Genomic DNA, 22350 nt, shown 5'->3' with positions numbered 1-22350 from the left:
GTGTGAGGTAGGCCATCTGGGTGTTTGTATTCAAGCTGGCACCCAGGAAAATTATTGTTTGCGAAGGTATTAGTTTTGATTTCTTTTTGTTGACTGTGTATCCCAGAAAGTTCAACAGTCTTATTACAAACGCCAGGCGTTTCAGAAGTATGTCCTTGCTGTCCGCTTGGATCAGGCAGTCATCCAGATATGGGTATATTTGTATTCCTTGAAGTCTGCAGAAGGCAATTACTGATGCCAGGCATTTCGTGAATACTCTGGGCGCAGTAGATAAGCCAAAGGGCAATGCAGAGAATTGATAATGGGTTGAACCTGCAAGAAATCTGAGGTATCTTCTGCAATCTTGTCTGATAGGGACATGCAGGTATGCCTCCTTGAGGTCCAATGTTACCAGCCAAGACTTCTTGCCCAGCATGGGAAGAAGCTGCTGTAATGTGAGCACATCTTGAATTTTGGTACCTGTAAATATGTGTTTAGGATGGATAGATCTAAAATAGGTCTCCAATCTTTGTCCTCCCTTGGTACCAGGAATGGTCTGGAATAAAACCCTTGACCTTGTTCTTTTGCAGGCACCTCTTGAATAGCTTTCATGTCCATGAGAGCTGAACTTTGTTTTTGTGCCTCTGCCCTTTGATTTTGTGGCAGGTTTGGCATGCCTCTCATTTTTGGAAGGGTGTGAAAGTGGAATCTGTAGCCTCTGTCTATAATGTCCAGGATCCATTTGTCTTTTGTGACAATATGCCAAATTTTTGAGAATAATGCCAGTTTTCCGCTTAAAGGTGCTGCCATTAAATCTTTGCTTGGCAGGTAAAGAGGAAAGTCATTGTGTCTGCTTTCTGAATGACTGTGATCTATCTTCTCCACCTCTTGGGGTTGGTGCTTGCCATTGCCTGCCTTTGAATGATCCTTGAGATTGCCCTCTACCTCTCGGGCGCCTGTATCTGCCTCTTTGAGGTCTGTCCGTGGCTGGAAAGGACCAATTTTTTGAAGGCCAGTTTCTGCTGAAACGTGGAGGTTGTACCTGCAGGAAATCTTTCACTGTTTGCATTGATCTCGCCTTTTCCTCCATTTTCTTTAGTACCTCCTCAGCTTTAACACCAAACAATACATCTTTTTGAAGAGGTGCATCCAGTAATTTAGCTTTGACATGATCTGGTAAGGCTTGTTCTTTGAGCCAAGCATGTCTACGTATGACAGACCCTGTAACAGCAGCTCTACATGAGGCCTCTAAAGCATCAAAACCACATTGCAAGGTATGTTTACCCACTTGCTCTGCACTATGCAACAAATCCTGCAACTCTTAAATCTGGTTGCTCAGGTTGTGTCATTTTGCTTTTCAACTCAGATAATAAAAACTGTTGATACTTTAACATATGGAACTGACAATTTAATGCCCTCATGGTTAAAGTGGCTGAGGTATACACCTTTTTCCCCCACCTTTCTAAAGCTCTGGAATCTCTCTCTGAAGGTAATGGGTTTTTAGCAGTAGAGGCCTTAATTCCCTTGGGACTTAGTTTCTAGGTCAGCAGTATGGCTTTTGTATAGGAAATGGTGTGAATCTGGAACCCGGTAATACCTGTCAGGTTTAACAGGAGCCGGAGGTAAAGAATCTGGGTTGAGGCTGGCTTCTGTGTACACATCATCTAATATATCTAAGACAGGAGGGATAGCCAGAGGCCTATGCTGGGAGAGCAAGAGAAAATCCCTGAGCCTTTTCTTGGAATCTGAGTAGTCTTCGCCTTCCCAGTGAAAGTGTTCCCTCAAAGTATGTAGGGTTTCCCCAAAAGAGTAATCCTCAGGGGGGAGACCGAGGGAATAGACTCCTCTGCATCAGAGTCTTCAAAAGGAGAATATGTATATTCCTGGTCCTCAGAATGTTCAGAGGTAATAGAGGCTTGATCTGAGGAAGGGTAGTCTTCCTCTAATCTGGGCCTTTTGTCCGAGGGGGTTGAGAACCCCTGATAAGAGTAATCAAATCCTCAGCCATTTTGAGCATCTGTTTTTTAGGCATAGGGCCTTGAGAGGGGGTCTGTGGTCCTTGTTTTTTAGTTTTCATGGCTGCTTTAGATTTTGTGAAAGCCTTAATGGAGAAGGAGGAAGGCCTGAAGACACCTTGAGAAATGGCAGGCCTGTCTAAACTCTGGGTTTCCCCGCCAAAAGTGGCGTCGGTATCTGTAGTCGGAGTGGGGGCAGAGGAGCCTGCGACCTCGGGCACAGAAGACACCGGTAATGAAGTGTCATCAGTAGTCAGGGGCTGCATAGGCGCCTCGCTGAGAACCGGTAGTCGGCCTTAGCGTGGTGTCAGTAGAAGACGCGGACCTCGTATGTCGGTCCTTATCCTTGCGTCTTTTACCCAAAACTGGAGTCGGAGTATCCGACGACATAATGTAATTAAAATTTTTACCAAAATAGTGATGGGTGAACTCCGCCCGACGCTTAATAGTGCGTTTGTTGAATCTAGCACAAAAACGGCAGGCCGAGATGTCGTGGTCTGGGCCTAAGCAAGGAATACAGAAAGAGTGGAAACCCTTATGCGGTATTTGCTTCCCACATGAAATGCAATTATTAACTTTGTCTGACATCGGTCTGAGGCAAGAAAAGTTTCAACGGGTACTTAGCTTTAAGAAGACTTCGCTGAAATATTTTCGTAAATCTCAGGAGCTGGCCGACCGGCACTTGCGAACTGCTTCTGCTTCGGGCACCGCGCGGCAAGAAAGACTGAAGAAGATGGCGTCGGCTGGCTCTTTTATACCCCTGCCGCACTGACGTCAGGGAAGAAGCGACGACAACCGACTCCGGACCTAGACTTTGGAATTCGGCCGACTGAGGACCCGCCTGATGACAGGATAACCCATCTGTTATGACTGCAGCTGTATGCACGATGAACATCATTATGTAATAACACAAGCATTATGTTTGTTCTCTTCCCAGTGTCTGGACTTTCTCATAATATGATGTAACCATAGGCAATACAGTGCCAATGTGTGCGTGTTTTGAAAGGTCAAGCAGACCACTGAAGATTTTATGCACTAAGGCACAAAAGCAAAAAAAAAGCATACTAGGACTGTCTAAAAATAACAGAGGATGAAAAAAATGGGTATAGGGTAATTACCACGGACAGCAAGAAGAGCCACCAATGTTGAGCTTAGAATGTTAGAAGGGAAACGCCCAGCAATTATCCATAGCTGTATTCAGCAGCAACCATGTACCAATGCAATAACTGATGCTACCTTTAAAAAGATGGGTAACCTCATACTGCAAATGACTTAAGCTCTTCCATTAACTACTTGTTTTGTTAACTCAATGGTTAAACAAAGGTGCATGTTACCAAGGGATAAAATGTAAGCAGTTTATGCTCAAAACTAGTGCCATTTCCCTTAAAAACATTCTAAGATTTAAGACTTAGAAATCAAATAAAAAAAAATACTATGTTGTTACTCAGGCAGACAAATTGTTTCACCACACAAGACTGACTTCTATTATACATTCTGAGGAAAGTACAGTTTTGTACCTACCATAAATGTAGATGTTCGAGGATTCCATTGCTGCAGTCCTGACTATTGGGTATAGTCCGCGTCCCAGTCGGCCCGAATACCAGAGTATAAGGCTGACGTCGGTCAGGGCGCATTAGACTGACGTCAGTACGTCAGGGTACTAATGCGCATGACCGACGCCATATCCTCAGTCTTTTCTTGCCCCAGATGTCAGAAGATCCTAAAAAGACAAGTCCCAAAAAACCTGCACCAAAAACATGTACAATATATACAACAATATATACAAAAATATAAGCATGTAAACTCACCTACACAACCACCCCTAAATACAGAGGGGAAGGAGGGAGGGTAAATTGGACTGCAGCAATGGAATCCTCGAACATCTACATTTATGGTAGGTACAAAACTGTACTATGTTCTTCGCCTTCCATTGCTGCAGTCCTGACTATTGGGTAGAATCCCAAAGCAGAGGTAAGGGAGGCTGGCAAATTATAAAGAAGTAGGAGCTGACAACATGCCTTGCAAAACAGCTGTGGCAAAACCAGCCCTAGACTTAGAGTAGATAGGAAGGTGATAATGCTTAGAGAAAGTATGCACTGAACTCCAAGTAGCTGCTTCCAAAATATCCTTAGTTGCCACCCCCCTTAGAAATGCTGTTGAAGTGGCAGTAGCCCTAGTGGAATGAGGCCTAATCCCAGCTGGAATCTCCTTGCCATGATGGGAATAACAAAAGGCAATGCAAAAGCCAATCCACCTAGAAATAGTTTGTTTTGACACAGGCTTGCCCTGAGAACTCAAAGCAAAAGAAACAAACAACTGCTGAGACTGCCTAAAATCCTTAGTCCTGCTTAAATAATAACGCAATTGCCTGTGTACATCTAAAGTGTGCAAAATCTTTTCCCCTTTATTTTGAGGTTCTGCAAAAAACGTAGGCAAATGAATAGTTTGGTTTAAAGCCACACTAGAAACCACCTTAGGCATAAAAGAAGGATTAGTACGTAATGATACCCTATCCTTATGGAAAATCAAAAGGGCTCTACTGCCATAAGGGCCTGCAACTCAGACACCCTTCTTGCAGAAGTAATAGCCAGCAGAAAAGCAGTCTTCCATGACAAGTATTTCAATTCAGCAGTAGCTGCAGGCTCAAAAGGTTGTAGAGTAAGTTTTTCCAACACAAAATTGAGATCCCAAGCAGGAGTAGGAGCTCTACGGGGGTCTTATATTCTTTGCCCTCTAAGAAACTGCTTGAACAAAGGATGCGAAAACAAAGGTGGGTCACAATCATAGTGAGCTGAAATTGCTGCAGCATGAATCTTTATGGAAGAGAAGGACAAACCTTTGTCCAACAATTCAGTAAGATATTGAAGAGCCACACTCAAATTAGGCTCAGAAATCTCGAAATGCCTTGCTGTACTCCAAAATAAAAATCTCTTCCATTTTTCTGCATACACTTTCCTTGTACTAGGTCTTCTAGCTTCCATAATCACATTTAAAACTTGTTGAGGAAGTTGAGACCTGCTGTGTTTCAACACAGAATATGCCAAGCTGTTAGATGAAGAGAGTGTAGCTTGACATTGAGCAGATGACCGTTCTTCTGAGATAACAGATGAGGAATCAGAGGTAAAGGCCATGGAGGCTTCTTTACCAGACTCCGCAGTAGAGGGCACCAGTGTTGCCGAGGCCAATCTGGAGCTATCAAAATCATCCTTGGCCTGTCTTGTCTGACCTTTAACAGTACCTTTGGAAGAAGAGGTAGAGGTGGAAAGGCATATACATGAAGGTTTTTCCAACTGAAAGACAGAGCATCCACTTTCCAAGCCGTGTGATGAAACCCCTTTGTGCAGTACTTTGGCAGCTGGTGGTTTAGTGGAGAAGCGAACAGATCTATGTCTGGAGTTCCCCATGACACTGTCAGTTTCTGAAATACATGAAGATCCAGTTTCCACTCGTGGGGATCCATGATTTGTCTGCTTAACACATCTGCTAAGGAGTTCTGTGCTCCTGGCAGAAACCTTGCCTGAAGAGTTAGTTGCAGGCTTAGCGCAGTCTCCCATAAAATCATTGCTTGCCTGCATAGAGGATAAGAATGTGTTCCCCCTTGCTTGTTGATGTACCACATGACAGTTGTGTTGTCTGTTAGAATCAACACCTACCCTGGAAGAAGTAACTCCTTGAAAGCCATTAATGCAAACTGGACTGCTAACATCTCTTTCATGTTGATATGTAGATGCTGTAGTCTGGCCGGCCACTTGTCTTGTATCCACTTTCCATTTAGATGAGCTCCCCAAGCAATGTCCGAGGCATCTGTCGTCAAGATCTGACTTGCCTCTGGCCGGGTCACAGAGAGTCCCTTGTTTAGGTGACATTCCTGAGCCCACCACAAGAATTCTTTTTGAAGGCAAGGTATTATTTGAATGACAGTGTCCAAATCCTGGCAGTGCTGTGTCCATACATTTTTGAGATACCATTGTAACTTCCTCATATGCAGTTTGGCATTGGGAAGCACCAGAATACAAGATGCCATGAACCCTAATGCTTGAAGGACTGTCCTTGCAGTCAGCACGGACTGATGAGATAGTTGATGGAAGTAAAGTGACAGACTCTTTTGTTTGTCCGGGGTTAAAAGGCCCATCTGGGCTGCTGTATTCAGTCTCACACCCAGAAAGCACATGTCTTGAGAGGGTACTAGACTGGACTTTATTTCGCTCACAGAATACCCTAGGCATCTTAGCACTGCGATAACATATTCCAGGTGCTGTAGAAGAACTTCCCTTTCTTGAGCCAGAATCAGGCAGTCGTCCAAGTAAGGATAGATTTGAATTCCTTGAAGCCTGAAGTAAGCTATCACTGGAGCCAGAACCTTTGTGAACACTCTGGGCAGTAGATAAGCCAAAGGGCAATGCAGAGAACTGATAATGAGAATTTCCAGTTCGAAACCTCAGATATTTCCTGCAACTTAGCCTTATAGGCACATGAAGGTAAGCTTCTTTGAGATCTAAAGTTACCATCCAGTGATTTTTGCCCAGCAGAGGTAAAAGCTGTTGTAACGTCAACATCTTGAACTTGGGAATGTCCAGATAAGTGTTGAGGATAGATAAATCCAAAATTGGTCTCCACGTGTTTCCCTTTTTTGGTACAAGGAACAGGCGAGAATAAAATCCTAGGCCCCTTTCTGATACAGGGACTGGCTGGATGGCCCCTATGTGAAGTAACTGTAAAACTTGCTTGTGAGCCTCTTTTCTTTGTTGAGGAGGAACGTCTGGCATGCCTTTAAAAGGGGACATTGTATGGAAATAAAATCTGTAACCGTGGTGAATGATATCCAACACCCATTTGTCTTGAGTAATTAACTCCCAGTTTTCTTTGAAAAGAGACAGTCTTCCTCCCAAAGGAGCTGCCAACGTGAATCTGCTGGCAGCTGAAAAGACAGGTCATTGGGTCTGTTTACGAAAGGACTGACCCCTGCCCTCACCAGAAGTCTGAGCAGGTGAACTCCTGTTCTAGGCCTGAAAGAACCTTGAGCCCTGCCCCTACCACGCCTAGACCTACCCCTAGACTGAGAATCATAAGCAGGATATGTCCACCCCTTAGCAGGCCAATTTCTACTAAACTTCGGTGGCTGCACCTGCAAAAAATCTTTAACAGTTTGCATAGACTTAGCTTTGTCCTCCATTTTCTTTAAAACTGCTTCCACAGGCGAACCAAACAACACATCAGACTGTAAAGGAGCATCCAAAATCCTTGTCTTAACATGCTCAGCTAAATTCTGATCCTTCAACCAGGCATGCCTGCGAAGAACAGAACTGGTAGCAGCCACCCTCGAGGAGGCCTGCACCGCATCAAAACCACATTGCAAAGAATGCTTACCCACTTGTTCAGACACATGAACCAAATCCAGCAACTCTTTACACTCAATACCTTCCGCCAAAGCATCCACCTTAGATTTCAATTGTGAAAGGAGATAATTCTGATATTTTAGCATGTGAAACTGACAATTCAAAGCTCTCATGGCTAGAGTGGAAGAAGTATACACTTTCTTTCCCCACCTATCCAAAGCCCTTGCCTCTTTATCAGTGGGAACAGGATTTTTAACCACAGAAGCCTTTACACCCTTAGGCCCTTGAGAAATAGTTTCTGGGTCCGCCCTAGGACTCTTAAACAAATATTTATGAGCTTGGGCACCCTATAATACCTATCAGGCTTAACAGGAGCAGGAGGCAAAGAGTCAGGGTTCAGGGAAGCCTCTGCAAAACATCTTCCACCACATTCAACACAGGAGGAATAGCTAAAGGCCTATGCTGGGGTAAAACAAGAACTCCCTAAGCCTTTTCCTGGAGTCAGAGTAATCCTGGCCTTCCCATTTAAAGTGCTCCCTCATGGAATGCAAAGTCTCTGAAAATGAGAAATCCTCAGGTGGAGAAGCTGTAGGGGTGGAATCATCCACATCAGAATCAGAATAAGTAGGAAACTCCTGCATATCTTCCACAGAAGATTCTGAAGCCTCTGAACACTGTTCAAAACTATCAAACTCCGGTTCCACCCTAGGCCTCTTATCAGGCGGGGCATAGAACCCTAATCATAGTAATCAAATCTTCTGCCATTTTAAGCATATGTTTCTTAGGAACAGAACCCGAAATGCTAGGAGAAGCCCCACTGAAGCTGAAGTAGGCCTACCTCTCAAAGAAGTTTTGGCAACAGAAGGAGAGGCCCTAACTACCTTGGGAAGAGAGGGAAGAACAGTCACCTGAGAAGCCCCTCAGCCTGGCCTACCTCCTGAGAAGGCACATCCTGTAAGAGTAAAGTTTCTGCCTGGGACTCTATGGAAACTCCTGGCAAAACCTCCGGCTCCACTGAGCCTTCTAAAGAACCGACGTCCGGGACTGCCGGTTCCTCAACCCTAGGCTTCACTGTTTTATCCTTGCGCTTCTTGGAGGAAGCGGGCGTCGGAGCATCCGACGGCATTTTATAATTGCAACGCTTCCCAAACACTAACCTGGCACAGTCTAACCTCCTCTTAATAGTGCGTTTGTTAAACCTAGCACAAGAGCGGCAACCAACAACGTCGTGCTCAGGCCCTAAACAAGGTATACACAAGGTATGATAATCCCTATGAGGTATCTGTTTCCCACAAGAAATACAGTTATTCACTTTTTCTGACATCCGTAAAATACTGAGGCAAGAAAAACCAAAATGTTCTAACGGGTACTTAGCCAACTCTGTTTCGGTCTGAAACTCCGGTTTCGAAATATTTCAGTACGCCAACCTGCACTCGCAAAACTGCTTCTGCATCGGACCATGCGGCAAAAAAGACTGGGGATATGACGTCGGTCATGCGCATTAGTACCCTGACGTACTGACGTCAGTCTAATGCGCCCTGACCGACGTCAGCCTTATACTCTGGTATTCGGGCCGACTGGGACGCGGACTATACCCAATAGTCAGGACTGCAGCAATGGAAGACGAAGAACATCTGCAACTTTGTTTTCATTATTCCAAGTATGCATAGTAAAACAGCTTATAGAGAGAAGTAGCTAACCAAAACAAGATACACAGTATATGTCAGCAGTTAACAACAACCATAGCTTTAATCTCCATAAAACATAACCCATTATTTACCTGAAGAGAATACGGAAGAGCTGCCGCAAGTACATATAGTCCGGTGCTTCTTCAAAACGCAGTCCACGACAATAATTTAGGTACATGGCAAATTCAGCTGGGAACCCCTAAATGGAGAAATATTTATAGCATAAAGATTCCTTAACATTTCCAATGTAAACCTATGCATTCAATTGTAGTTTGAACAGTAAACAAAACTGATTTCACATTCTGCCCAGACACTGGAAAATAAGACAACACCCAAAAGTAATGAACAGAAGGTTTAAGGAGTACGCTATGCAAAATCTTATGAACATAAGGTATACCTGTTTTGAACATTTCCTGAAAGTACTTAAGGCTTGAACTCAATATGGTGCATTAACAAGCCCTTACAGATTGTCAGGTTTAACCATCTTGCTGACAACAAAGGAACACAACTAATTAACTGGAAAAATATAGGAAGAGAAACAGGTGCAGGGATAAAAAGGCTGGAGAAAAATTCAGTTTTTTGAACTCTGTTCATACAACATAACTTAGAACACTTGCAGAAATATAAAAGGTTTATGTTCCTTACTTAAAGAAATTAAAACTTGGAAATATTGTTTTACAAGTTCTCAAAGAAATGTGATTCTCATTTTTTTTTTTACTGAGAAACAGTGCTGCATAAATCACTTACTATTGGTATATACTGCATGACAAGTACAGAAGACTCACCTGTGTTTAATGAACTATGAAATTCAAACGGGCAGTCAATGGATACTAACTGAAAAGATGGAAAACTCTTTGCAACTGTCCATGTAACATGGACAAAGAAAAAAAATGCATGCCATAGCTACATACTCTCTGTAGAAGCACATGACAGAATCCGCTATTAAAGTGTTTGAATACAAGTGACTGGCTTGAAAATGACTCAATCTGTAATGGTTTTCTATTACGGAAGACAATGCAATTAAAACATCTGCATTAATTCTACACAGAAAGCGGAGAACCAATAAAGGCAATTTAAATTAATCTCATTTGTACAGGACTATATTCATACAGATTTTGCCTTAAATGTTGTACGCAATCTATTATTTTTTCAGCCCTTGTCACAGAGCTGCTGTCTAAATATTTTTACTGTTTGTTTGCTGCCTCAGTCCGGGCTGTTTCTGTAAAGGGTCTTTGGACCTGCATACCAACCATGTTAACAAATAGTAAAATAAACTGTGATGGAGCAGTCAATATTGGATGGGTCAAATGCGACATTTTGCAGTGTTTTCCCTAATTAAATTTAATTTACAAAACATATAAAAAACGCATTGAAATCCTGAACTTATTTTTAATCTGCATACAAAACTATACACCCTGGAACAGCTGCAAGCACAATGCAAAATAATTCAGTGACTTCCTAGACCTACAATTATTATTCAAGAGTGTTTCACTGGAAGAACTGCAACTTGTGAGCTACTCCCATTACAAGATACCTTAAAATTTGTAGGCCCAGGAAGTACTAGGAATGTATGGGAGATCTGCAGATAACACAACCAGTCTGCATCCAATGATGTATTATCCTTCAAGTCAAGTAAAAACTAAACATTTAGCAAGCCACTGCTGTGGCTGCGAAATAATGAATGTATGAAAGGAGGCCTCAACTACTCCTTTAAGACCTATGAAACCTATAAGTCTTCTACAGCAGGTGCAACCCTGCACTCACTGCCTGCAAAAATTATATACGACTAGATTAACACAAAGCACAAGCCTCTAAATTACCAAAGGGAAGAAGAGACCAACTTCTGCAGCAAGGACCAGCTACTCAAGACATGCATCATAAATATATTTTTTAAAAACATACCTACTAACTGGCTAAACATATGAGGCCTAAATGCAGTTACTGGTTAAAACTGGGTAAACCCACCTGGTAAATTCATATAACATTAGGTTTAACACAGGTGCATTATCTGTCTAAATGACTTGCTCACTGTCACATGATATGGTCAATGAATACAAAAGGAATCCAACACCCAATTATAAGATGGGGCTTGTTAGCAGCTTATGATTTAGCACAGAAGGTTAAGCATACTATGGGTAGACTGAAAAATCATTTATAAGCTTAACAAGGAGAAATTCTGCAATACGCCTTCTATGTTGGTCACTAAGTCATCTCTAGACTACAATGGCAGCCCAGCTTGGAATATTTGAGTAATGCAAAGATTTTACAGAAAATCTGTCTACCACCATCTTTTTTCTCCAGTCTTTTTCCAACCACAGCACACATCCCCTACTGGCCCAGTTGTTTCCTTTGCATCAATAGTAAAAGCTACAGATTGTGGCCATAAAATATCTGGAAACACTGAGCTAATGAAGCAGGAAGTTGGGAGGGACACAATTAATAGACAGTACACTCACCCCAAGGGTAAAAGGGCAGGAAAGGGTACTGTAAAAATCGAACTACTCTAAAAGCTACAATTAATGCAAGTCATCCAAACAGCTGTACTGTGTTCAATGCAGTTAATGTTGCCATATTAAGTCTTTGGAAGATTCTCAAACCTTTATTGAGGAGATCTGGATAGAGTTCTACTCAGGGGACAGCAGGTTCTGCAGAATGGCAGAGGTGAACCCGGCTCTAGCTCTGGATATGACACCAAGATGACAGTATTTGGTGAACATGTGCACAGACAATCAAGTGGTGACTTCTAGGACAGTCTGTACAGGAGTCCCTTCAAAGAATAGTGTGGTGGTGGCTTCTGCTCTTTTTGAGTGGGCTCAGAATTTTCCAGATATATGTTCAGAATAACAAAACAAAAATAAAAATACAGTTAGCAATCCATTTTGGAAAGGTCTTTTTTCAAAGTGGTCTTCTCTGTTTCCTTTCTATCAAAAGCCACCAAGAGTTGATAAGATCTGTTAGGGAATTTTGCCCTAAGCAGAATCTTAGTTGCCTGTGCACATCTAAGGACTGAAGTATTCTCTCCTGCTTACTCTCTGTTGGAAAAGAATACAGAGGAATAAACAGTTTGGTTTAAGTCGACCTCTGACAACACTTTGGGCAAGGAGGAGGAATTAGTTCCCAAGCTATCTCAGTCCCTGTAGAAAATGAAGGTGTCTGCACTTCAGGGCTTGTGGCTTGGAGCTACGACTGGCTGAGGTGAGTGCCAGCAGCACACATGTTTTTCGTGCAAGCACATTTTGGAGTTAAGCCGTCGCTGGCTCAAAGGGTGGCAGAGTTAAGTTTTTCCAGCATGTAATTTACATTCCAGGAGGTTAAAAACTACGTGGCCCAAGATGCAAGCCCTAAGAACGGTTTCATATGGGTGAGCATACACCAGAAGAGGGCATGGTAAGGCAGGCAGATACAGCTGAAGCATGCAATTTTGGACTAGAAAGTACAGTTGTGTAAGTAAACTTACCATAACAGATATTCAAATGATCACTGTTACCAGATTCTAGAAGTATTCTAGAAGCAGCAATTTGGCCCTCTGTACATACCCTTACAAGGCACTACACATCTTAAGATGAATCATTAATCAAAACATAATCTTAAGATTACTTTTATAGGTCTAGGACAGGCTATGGAAAAAAGTTTTCTGGACAGACAGTAACCAATCATCCAAGCTGTCAGAATGAAAGTTTTTAGGTTGGGATGGATGACTGACCTCTTGTAATGGGCTAGGAAGACTATAAGGAGGAGGGGGTGTCACGATTCTCCCTTTCCTGAGTGTTTGGGGGAGAAAGTACACCATAACAGTACATGCTGTTGCAATATTTCAATACCGAAGGATTAGCCCACCTGAGGTAACCAGACATCTAGACTGGCATGCCAAAACCTTCCTGATGAACCACACAACCAGTATACAATCAGTCCACGGGTGTGTGGGTGGTACATAAGCAGACATACGAGTGTAAGCTCTTCAGACTATCTAAAGCCAGGAGTCCCAGCAGGAGCCTGCATTCAAGTTATAAAGAACTACTCCAGCCAATAAGAGGGGAAGGGAACTATTACCTACTTGGTCCTCAAAATAATGAAAGGCCTCTGAAGACAGACAAGGGAAGTGGAAGGAGGGAAGGATGCATGTAATACTGCAAATGTGATCAGGACCTCTACTGTTATGGTTAAGTTCTTACACAACTATAATATGTCTTTCCTTGGATCACTATTGCAGTACTCAAATGCTGACAGATGATTCCCAAAGCTGTAGGTTTTTATGGGTGGATGGGTTAGAGAAAGGACAGCTGTCTACCAATCCTAGTAGGACAAATCCAGTAAGGAAGGTTCTAGATCTGGAAAATACATCTACTTTGAAGTGCGTAGCAAAAATGTGAATGGCCAATCAGTTGGCTCCCTCCAGATCAGGAGTCGATGCCTTTGAAGATGAATCCAGATGAGGAGACTCCACTGGTGGAATGGGCCTTTATGGGTAATGGCGAGGATTTGAAATGTAAGGAGTAACAGGAGGCGATGGATTCAGATTTCCTGTTGGAGATGGTTTGTTTTGAAGACAAGGTTACCCAACTTCAATCTAAGCTGTTTGTGCACATCCAGTGAGTGCAGTATTTCACCCTTGTTTTGTGGTTTAGGATTGAGAGGCATTTCATTCACTACTTTGGGTACAGAAGAGAGGTTAGTCTTTAAGGATGCATAATGCAAAGGTCATGGGGCAAGTTGTGACTTCTGACTGACAAGTGTACTGAAGAATCCAATAGAAAAAAGGAAATGCTTAATTTATTTAAACCAGATAAAAGCTTTCAGGATGTACCTTCTTCAGTTATCAAAGAATATATTTCACACAGAGTCATCTCATTTTATATTCTCAAAGACATAATAGCACATGACAAAGCCAACTAATAAAAAAACACATCATAAGCGGTGGTACGGCGGTAGCATTACCACCTCATAGCAAGAGGTTCTCCCGTTCGATTCTCGGCTGGGCTTGAGAGTGCCTTCGGTGTGGAGTCTGCATGTCCTCCCCACGGTTGGGTAGCGTTCGAAAGACATGCGTGCATAAATGGGCATGCCTTCGCATCAAGCTAGCACCTCTGTTTCGTAAAAATCTACTGCCAATCATTAGCGGACCGGAGTTCCGCTGTGGCGACCCCTTACCGGGGAAAAGTCGAAAGACAAACAACAACATTAAATAATTAATCTAAAAAATAAGTATTAACAAAAAATAAAATACAAAAAATAAGTATATATAGGGCACATTTAAAACCAATACTTGTATATTTTCATATTACTTATACACTTCATTTGCTTTTCAACTAAGTAAGGCTTTATAGTAACCATATTGTTTAAACCAGGAAACTTATCAGATTCTAGTCTGGTTATCCACCCATATTCAGCTATATCCAATCTATTAATCATCTCACCCCCTCTTATATTTTTATAAACAACTTCCAAGACTTTGAATTTAAAGGTATGTACAGTGCCATATTCAATAACATGCTTAGCTAGTCATCACATTTCTCCTTATATCTGACTTGTGCTCTATGATTTAGTCTTTTAACCGCCTAGAGCATTTACCCACATAAAAACATGTGTTGTTACAAATGTTACTACAACTACAAATATAGAAGATATTGTTAAAAGGAACTGGCGAATATTAACTTCAATGCCAGAACTTGAAAAACTATTGGGGAAAAGGCCCTATTTTACATATAGAAACAGCACAAACTTGGAGACAACTTTGTTATAAAGATTTCAAGATTGACACTAGGGCATACTGTACTGTAAAGAAAGGGACACTTCCCTGCTATAATTGTAGTTGCAGTAACATTTGTCTTCTATCTGACTGAGCACCCAATAACTAAAAATAGATACAGTATAAAATGTCAAGCAACTCGTAATACATTTGTTGTTTATTTAGGTACATGTACAAGATGCACGTTTTTATGTGGGTAAATGCTCTAAGCGGTTAAAAGACCGAATCATAGAGCATAAGTAAGATATAAGGAGAAATGTGATAAATGCTTTAGCTAAGCATGTTACTGAATATGGCACTGTACATACCTTTAAATTTAAAGTCTTGGAAGTTTATAAAAATATAAGAGGGGGTGGTATGATTAATAGATTGGATATAGCTGAATATGGGTGGATAACCAGACTAGAAGCGGATAGTTTCCTGGTTTAAACAATATGGTTACTATAAAGCCTTACTTAGTTGAAAATGAAGTACAAGTAATATGAAAATATACAAGTATTTGTTTTAAATGTGCCCTATATATACTTATTTTTTGTATTTTATTTTTTGTTAATACTTATTTTTAGATTAATTATTTAATACAATGTTTTTTTATTGGTTGACTGTGTCATGTGTTATGTCTTTGAGAATATAAAATGAGATGACTATATGAAATATATTCTTTGATAACTGAAGAAAGGTACATCCCAAAAGCTTTTATCTGGTTTAAATAAATTAAGCGTTTCTACTTTTGTGAGCCTTTTTTCTATTGGATTTTGCAACACTGTTCCTGGTGGTTTACTGGAGTTTGGTTATTTCTACATTTGAAGTCTACTGAAGAACCTGGCTAGAGGGACAAAAAAACCCACAGCAGCTACCAAGAGGAGGAAAGACCAAGGAAGTTAATGGCCTCTGAAGTAACAAAATGTGAATGCCTTGAAATGTACGTTTAAAATCTCGAGGGAGGTAGCCTGACAAATCTGATTGGTGGTGTCCAAATGGCATCCAACAAACTCGGCCTGAAAAGGTTCTAGTTGTACTTGTTGAAATGGATTGCAATACCGCAGGAGAGGCACAGCCCAAGTAAGAAGCATCTTGCCTGAATCACCCAATCCCCTTTAATTTCTTGCAAGAAGCCAGTCATCCAAGCACAGAAAGACCTGGAATCGCTGCAGTCTGAGGCAGGCTGCTACCATTACTATGCAACTGGTGAACATCCAGGGCCCTGTGGTGAGGTCAAATGGCAGTGCTCAAAACTGGTAGTGACTGGCTTCAAGCCTGAAGTGCAGGCACCTCCTGGAATGGCTCACTACCTTTATCTGATAGTAGGTATTTTTGAAGTCCTCCATGCATATCAAACTGTCCTTCAGTACAAGTAAAACGGACTGCACTATCACCGTTTGTAACCTGGTCTGTTTTATGAAAAAGTTTAAACTTGCTTAGATACAAAACAGGTCTGAGAGGTGTTTTTCATTGGCTCCAAAAAAAAAATCATGAGTAGACCCTGGATCCCCTCTGACTTGTCAGGATCTCTTGGATAATTTATTTTACGAACAGATTTCAAAGCTACTGCTGCTGCTTCCCTTCATCGATGGGGTGGCACATTTGAAAGGGATTTTTGTCTCAATTTGGGGGTAAACTGAAAGGGAATGGTGCAACCTCTGAAAATTAATCAACACCCAGGCATCCTACATGATGGCCTCCCATACCTTAGGGTGGGGAGCAAGAGTCTCCAGAGTGTAGCAGTCATGCAAACTTTCAGAAGCATTGGAATGACTTGCCAGAAAAAGGTTTCAATTCAGCAGACCACTCCTGCCCCTAGGGCAGAATCTGTTACAATTTCCACCTCTACCTTCACCTGAAGTGTCCTGGGAAATCTACTGCAAAGAAAAGCCCCTCTCCCCACCCACTGGTTTCTAAAGAAAGCACTTTGTGAGGCAGAAAAAAGTACAGTTGTGTACCCTTACCATAAATATAGATGTTCGAGTGTATTCAGTGTTGCAGTCATTACATTTGGGTTATCTGCTTGCAGTAGCCATCAGTCGGCTTGATTAACAAAGTCTTGGGTCCTGCGTCGGTTGCTGTCACTTCTTCCGTGAAGTCGGGTCATCAGGGGTATAAAACATGCAGCCAACACCATTACATCAGTTTTTCTTGCCCCAGATGTGAGGTGCCCCCAACTGGGAAATAAAATCTATAAATACAAGTATATACCACCAACAAAAAAGCAAATACACCAAAAAGCTTTTTGAGCATAGTGAGTGAGTGTAGAGGTATAGCCAAAAGAAGAAAGGGGGCTGGAGGGAGGGTAACCAGGACTGCAACAGTGAATACACTCAAACATCTACATTTATGGTAAGTGTACACAACTGTACTATGTTCTTCGTGCTTCACTGTTGCAGTCATTACATTTGGGTAGACTCCCAAAGCTAAGGTTGGGAGGAGGAATTTAAAGAGAATTAGGACCAGCTATAAGACCCTGCAAGACTGCAGTGGCAAAGCCAGCTCTGGATTTACAGAAAATTGGCAAATGATAATGCTTGGTGAAAGTATGTACAGAACTCCAGGTAGCAGCTTCTAGGTTGTCCCTGGTAGGAATGCACCTGAGAAAGGCTGTGGAGGTAGATGCAGCCCTGGTTGAATGGGGTCTGATGCCCTGTGGGATAGGTTTTCCATGGTGCTTATAGCAGAAATGAATGAAGTGGTCTATCCATTTTGAAATGGTTTGCTTTGAAATAGCTTTCCCCTCTGTCCCTGCAGCAAATGTCACCAGCAGTTGTTCAGATTTCCTTTGAGGTTTAGTCCTGCCCAAGTAAAATCTAAGTTGCCTGTGCACATCTAAGGAGTACAGTATTTGTTCCCCCTTTGTTCTGTGGGTTAGGAAAGAAGGTATGCAAATGAATGGACTGATTAAGAGCCACACTGGATACCACCTTGGGAATGAAGGAGGGAGGGATTTGGTTCTGAGGGACACCCTGTCCCGCTTGAAAGATGATGAAAGGCTCCACTGCCGTAAGGGCCTGTAATTCAGACACCCTTCTTGCAGAAGTGATTGCTAAAAGGAAAGCTGTTTTCCAGGAAAGGAATTTTAAATCTGCAGTAGCAGCTGGCTCGAAAGGAGGAAGAGTGAGTTTCTCCAAGACAAAGTTAAGGTCCCAGGCTGGAGGTGGAGCTCTCCTGGGTGGCCTTAAATTTCTGACGCCTCTGAGGAACTGCTTGAGCAGTGGGTGAGAGAAGAGGGGAGTCTCTGTGCTGCAATGAGCTGAAACGGCGGAGGCATGAATTTTGGAGGAAAAGGACAAGCCCTTACGAAGCATCTCAGTCAAGTATTGTAGAATCTGAGGTAAATTGGGCACTGCTGCGCTCATCCCTTGAGACTGATTCCAGGCACAAAATCTTTTCCATTTTGCAGCATAAGATTTTCTAGTACTAGGCCTTCTTGCTTCTAAAATGACATCCATCATTGATTTACTGAGGGATGGTAAAGGAGAGATTAGGTAATTAGCCAGGCTGCTAGGTTCAGGGTTTGCAGCTGAGGGTGCAAAATCTGGTTTCTGCTGAAACAGGGAATGAGTCTGAGGCAGGTGCCATGGGGCCAAGAGTGACACAATGCACAAGAGGGAGTACCAGTGTTGGCATGGCCAGTCTGGTGCAATTAAAAACTTCCTTTGCTTGTCCTGTTTGATCTTTAGTAGTACCTTGGAGAGCAGAGGCAGAGGAGGAAAGGCATAAACTGATAGGTTTTTCCAACTAATGGATAGAGCATCCAAATAATGGATAGAGCATCCACTTTCCAAGCTAGCTTGTGGGGAATCCTTGTGCAAAATTTGTCCAATTGATGGTTTTGGGGGGAGGCAAACAGGTCTATATCTGGGCTCCCCCACTTGCTTGTCAATATGTTGAAAATCCTTGGTTCCAGTTTCCACTTCTGTGGGTCCATGAGGTTGCTGCTTAGTCCGTCTGCCAGTTTTTTTAATTTTCCTGGCAGGAATGAATTGAGCCTGTAAATTCACTTGGTAGCTCAAGGATGTGTTCCACAATGCCATGGCTAGTCTGCAGAGGGTGTAAGAATGTGTACTCCCCCTGCTTGTTTATGTACCACATGACAGTGGTGTTGTCAGTCTTTACCATTAGTTGTCCTGGAAAAATGTGGTCCTTGACGGCTGGCAGAGCATTCTGCACAGCTAGCATTTCCTTTTGATTTATGTGCAGGTGCACTTGACTTGGCTTCCATTTGCCTGGAATGCACTTCCCTGCCAGGAGAGCCCCCCCATGCATAGTCTGATGCGTCTGTTAAGGTTTGGGCGGCAGGGGGTAGTGTGAATGACAGTCTCCTGTTTTGGTGGCAGGCCTCTGCCCACCAAAGGAACTCTAGGCGTAGGCAAGGTATGAAAGGAATCACTGCTTCTAGATCCTGTGAATGTTGACACCATAGGCTTTTGAGATATCACTGTAGTTTTCTCATAGGCAGCCTTGCATATGGAATTAGAAGAATGCAGGAGGCCATGAACCCCAAAGGCTTGCAGTATTTGCCTTGCAGACAGCAGGGTTTTTGTGGCCACTTGTTTGAAGTAGGTTGTCAAATGAATCTGTTTCTCTGGCGTGAGGAAAGCCATCTGGGAAGTTGTATTCAAGCTTGCTCCCAGGAATATAATTTGTTATCAGGGTACCAGGTGTAATTTCTTTTCGTTTATGGTGTACCCCAGACAAATCAACACCCTTTGAACAAAGGCCAGATGATTTAAAAGTATGTCCTGGCTTTCTGCCTGAATCAGACAATCGTCCAGGTATGGGTATATTTGAATATGTCTTTGACTGCAAAATGCAATGACCAGAGCTAGGCACTTTGTGAATACCCTGGGCGCAGTAGATAAGCCAAAGGGCAGTACAGAGAACTGATAGTGCATGTAAGCCTGCTTTGAAGCGTAGGTATCTTCTGCAAGACTCCCAGACAGGGATGTGCAGGTATGCTTCTTTTAAGTCTAGTGTTGCCAACCATGAATCTTTGCCTAGCATAGGAAGCAGCTGGTAAAGAGTCAGCATTTTGAATTTTGGAATCACCAGAAAGGTGTTTAGAGTAGAAAGGTCCAGGATAGGACGCCATGTATTGCCTTTTCCTGGGTACCAGGAAATGTCTCGAATAGAAACCTGGTCCCTTTTACTCTTCTGGTACCAACAGATTAGCCCCCTTGCTTAAGAGAGAGAACTTGATTTTGGGCCTCTGCCCACTGATTTGGGGGTAGATCTGGCCACCCGCTTGGTGTTGGTAACTTGTGGAAGTGAAATCTGTATCCTTGGGACACTATTTAAAACCCATTTGTCCTGGGTAATGAGTTACCAGTTTTTGGCCTGCAGACCAATCTTTCCGCCTAAAGGAGCATTCAGTTGGGAAGTGCTTGGAAGTTTTAAAAGCAAGTCATTGAGACAGTTTTCCATAGGGGGAACTATTCCCAGATTTGGGTGCAGAAATCCCCCACTGCTTAGTCTTGTGTGTCCCCTGGGACTGAAACCTGGGGTTTCCGCTGTGTCTGGGTTTGGCTTGAGAAGATCTGGAAGGGGCTGGAAAGGACCAATTCTTAGAGGGCCAATGCCTACTAAATCTAGGAGGCTGAACTTGCAAGAAATCTTTAACAGTTTGCATAGTTTTAGCTTTATCTTCCATCTTTTTAAGAACTTCCTCAGCTTTGTTGCCAAACAGGCGGTCCTGATTTAAGGGAGCATCCAACAGTTTCGCTTTAACATGATCAGGCAAAGACTGCTCCTTAAGCCAAGCATGCCTTCTGAGTACAGACCCAGTAACAGCAGCCCTGCAAGAGGCCTCTAAATTAATCAAATCCACATTGCAAAGTACGTTTACCCACCTGTTCAGCAGAATGCATTAAATCCTGTAATTCTTTATTTTCAGCACAGTCAGGAATCAACATCATTTTCTGTTTAAGCAACCCAATAACATATTGTTGATACTTTATATGAAACTGGCAGTTTAAAGCCCTAATGGCCAAGGTTGCAGAAGTGTAAACTTTCTTACCCCATCTATCCAGCGCCCTGGAGTCTCTATCAGAAGGGGTAGGATTTTTAGCAGTAGAAGCTTTAATGCCCTTGGGTCCCTGTGAAATAGTCTCTGGATCCACAATAGGATTTTTAAAAAGAAACTTGTTTGAATCAGGAACCCTGTAATATCTGTCAGGTTTTCTGGGAGCAGGAGGCAAAGAATCAGGGGCCAAACTAGATTCCGAAAAAGCATCAACAACAATGTCTAGTACAGGAGGTATAGCTAAAGGCCTATGCTGAGGCAGGAGTAAGAAATCCCTAAGCCTCTTTTTGGAATCAAAAAACGCATGGCTTTCCCAGTGGAAATGCTCCCTTAGAGTATGGAAAGTTTCACCAAAAGAGAAATCCTCTGGAGGGGAAGCAGAGGGAATAGAGTCCTCTGCATCAGAATCTTCATAAGTAGATAAGGGCAAATCCAGATCATCAGAAGAATCAGAAAAATCAAAATCCTGGTCAGAAGATTCAAACAACTTCAGTCCTAGGTCTCTTAGAAGGGGGAGGTTGGCTTCCCCTGATTAAAGTTATAAGATCTTCAGCCATTCTTGTCATTTGTTTTTTTAGGCATAGAGACTTGAGCATGCGGCCTAGGCGTTGGTTTCTTAGGCATGGTTCGAAATTTAGGCCTAAATGAAGAAGGAGGTGTCGGTTTAATATGCCAGTCCATAGGTCTGAATACACCCTCAGAAGCCGGTGCCTGCACAGCTGCTCCGGACCCATCCAAGGTAGAGACATCTGCAGGTTTCACAGTTGAAGCAGCTCGCAGCATACCGGACTCCGAATGGGTCTCAATAGAGGCCTGCGAATCAGAAGTAGTGGGTGGGGCTGTGAAAGCACCTCACTGAGTACCGGCAAACTGGCTTAGGAGAAGCGTAGTCGGCAGCTTTGGACCTAGGTGGCCTGTCTCTGTCTTTATCTTTGCTTTTTTTCGGAATCCCGGTAGTCGGATGGCTAACAGACATTTCTGGATAATTAAACAGAGAACCGAAATATTTAGAGGCGAAAATATACAGATGACAGACACTACGCTGATTAAATAAAGCACAAAACCGACAGCAAGGTACGTGGTGGTCAGGGCCCAGGCAAGGAATACAGTACGAATGAAAATCTTTGTGAGGTATTTGCTTTCCACAAGTAATGCAATTATTAACTTTTACTGACATCGGTAAGGAGCAAGAAAAGGTTTCCCCAACAGGGTACTTAACTTTAGTTGAAGACTACAGTTCTGAAACTCGAAAACGAAAATTTCAGGAGTTGGCCGACCGGCACTTGCGAACTGCATCTGCTTCGGGCATCACACGGCAAGAAAGACTGGTGTAATGGCGTCGGCTGCATGTTTTATACCCCTGGTGACCTGACGTCATGGAAGAGGGGCCAGCATCCGACGCAGGACCCAAGACTTTGTTAATCAGGCCGATTGAGGGCTACTACAAGCAGATACTCCAAATGTAATGACTGCAACAGTGAAACATGAAGAACCATCCTATATCAACTACACCAACTCTAAACCCAGGAAAAGGCAATTGCAGAAATAAAGAAAACTGTTAATAGAGAAGTAA

At 42.7% G+C, this 22350-nt stretch overlaps 1 protein-coding gene across 4 annotated transcripts in view; it reads right to left on the bottom strand.

Annotated features, from left to right (window-relative positions):
- The window catches only part of CSNK1A1 (casein kinase 1 alpha 1), a 1314414-nt gene that overhangs the window by 146682 nt on the left and 1145382 nt on the right, over positions 1-22350 (bottom strand). For all 4 annotated transcript variants that reach the window (XM_044067738.1, XM_044067739.1, XM_044067736.1 and 1 more), the window contains one exon: positions 9111-9217. In XM_044067738.1, the coding sequence (XP_043923673.1) occupies positions 9111-9217 (107 nt within the window). The remainder of the gene's footprint in view (positions 1-9110; positions 9218-22350) is intronic.

Source organism: Protopterus annectens, chromosome 3.part1, assembly GCF_019279795.1.
Source record: "Protopterus annectens isolate FY-2018-M chromosome 3.part1, PAN1.0, whole genome shotgun sequence".
NCBI classification, from domain to species: domain Eukaryota; kingdom Metazoa; phylum Chordata; order Ceratodontiformes; family Protopteridae; genus Protopterus; species Protopterus annectens.
The sequence above is the reverse complement of the archived record's forward strand: the minus strand, read 5'-3'. Positions and strand labels throughout refer to the sequence as shown.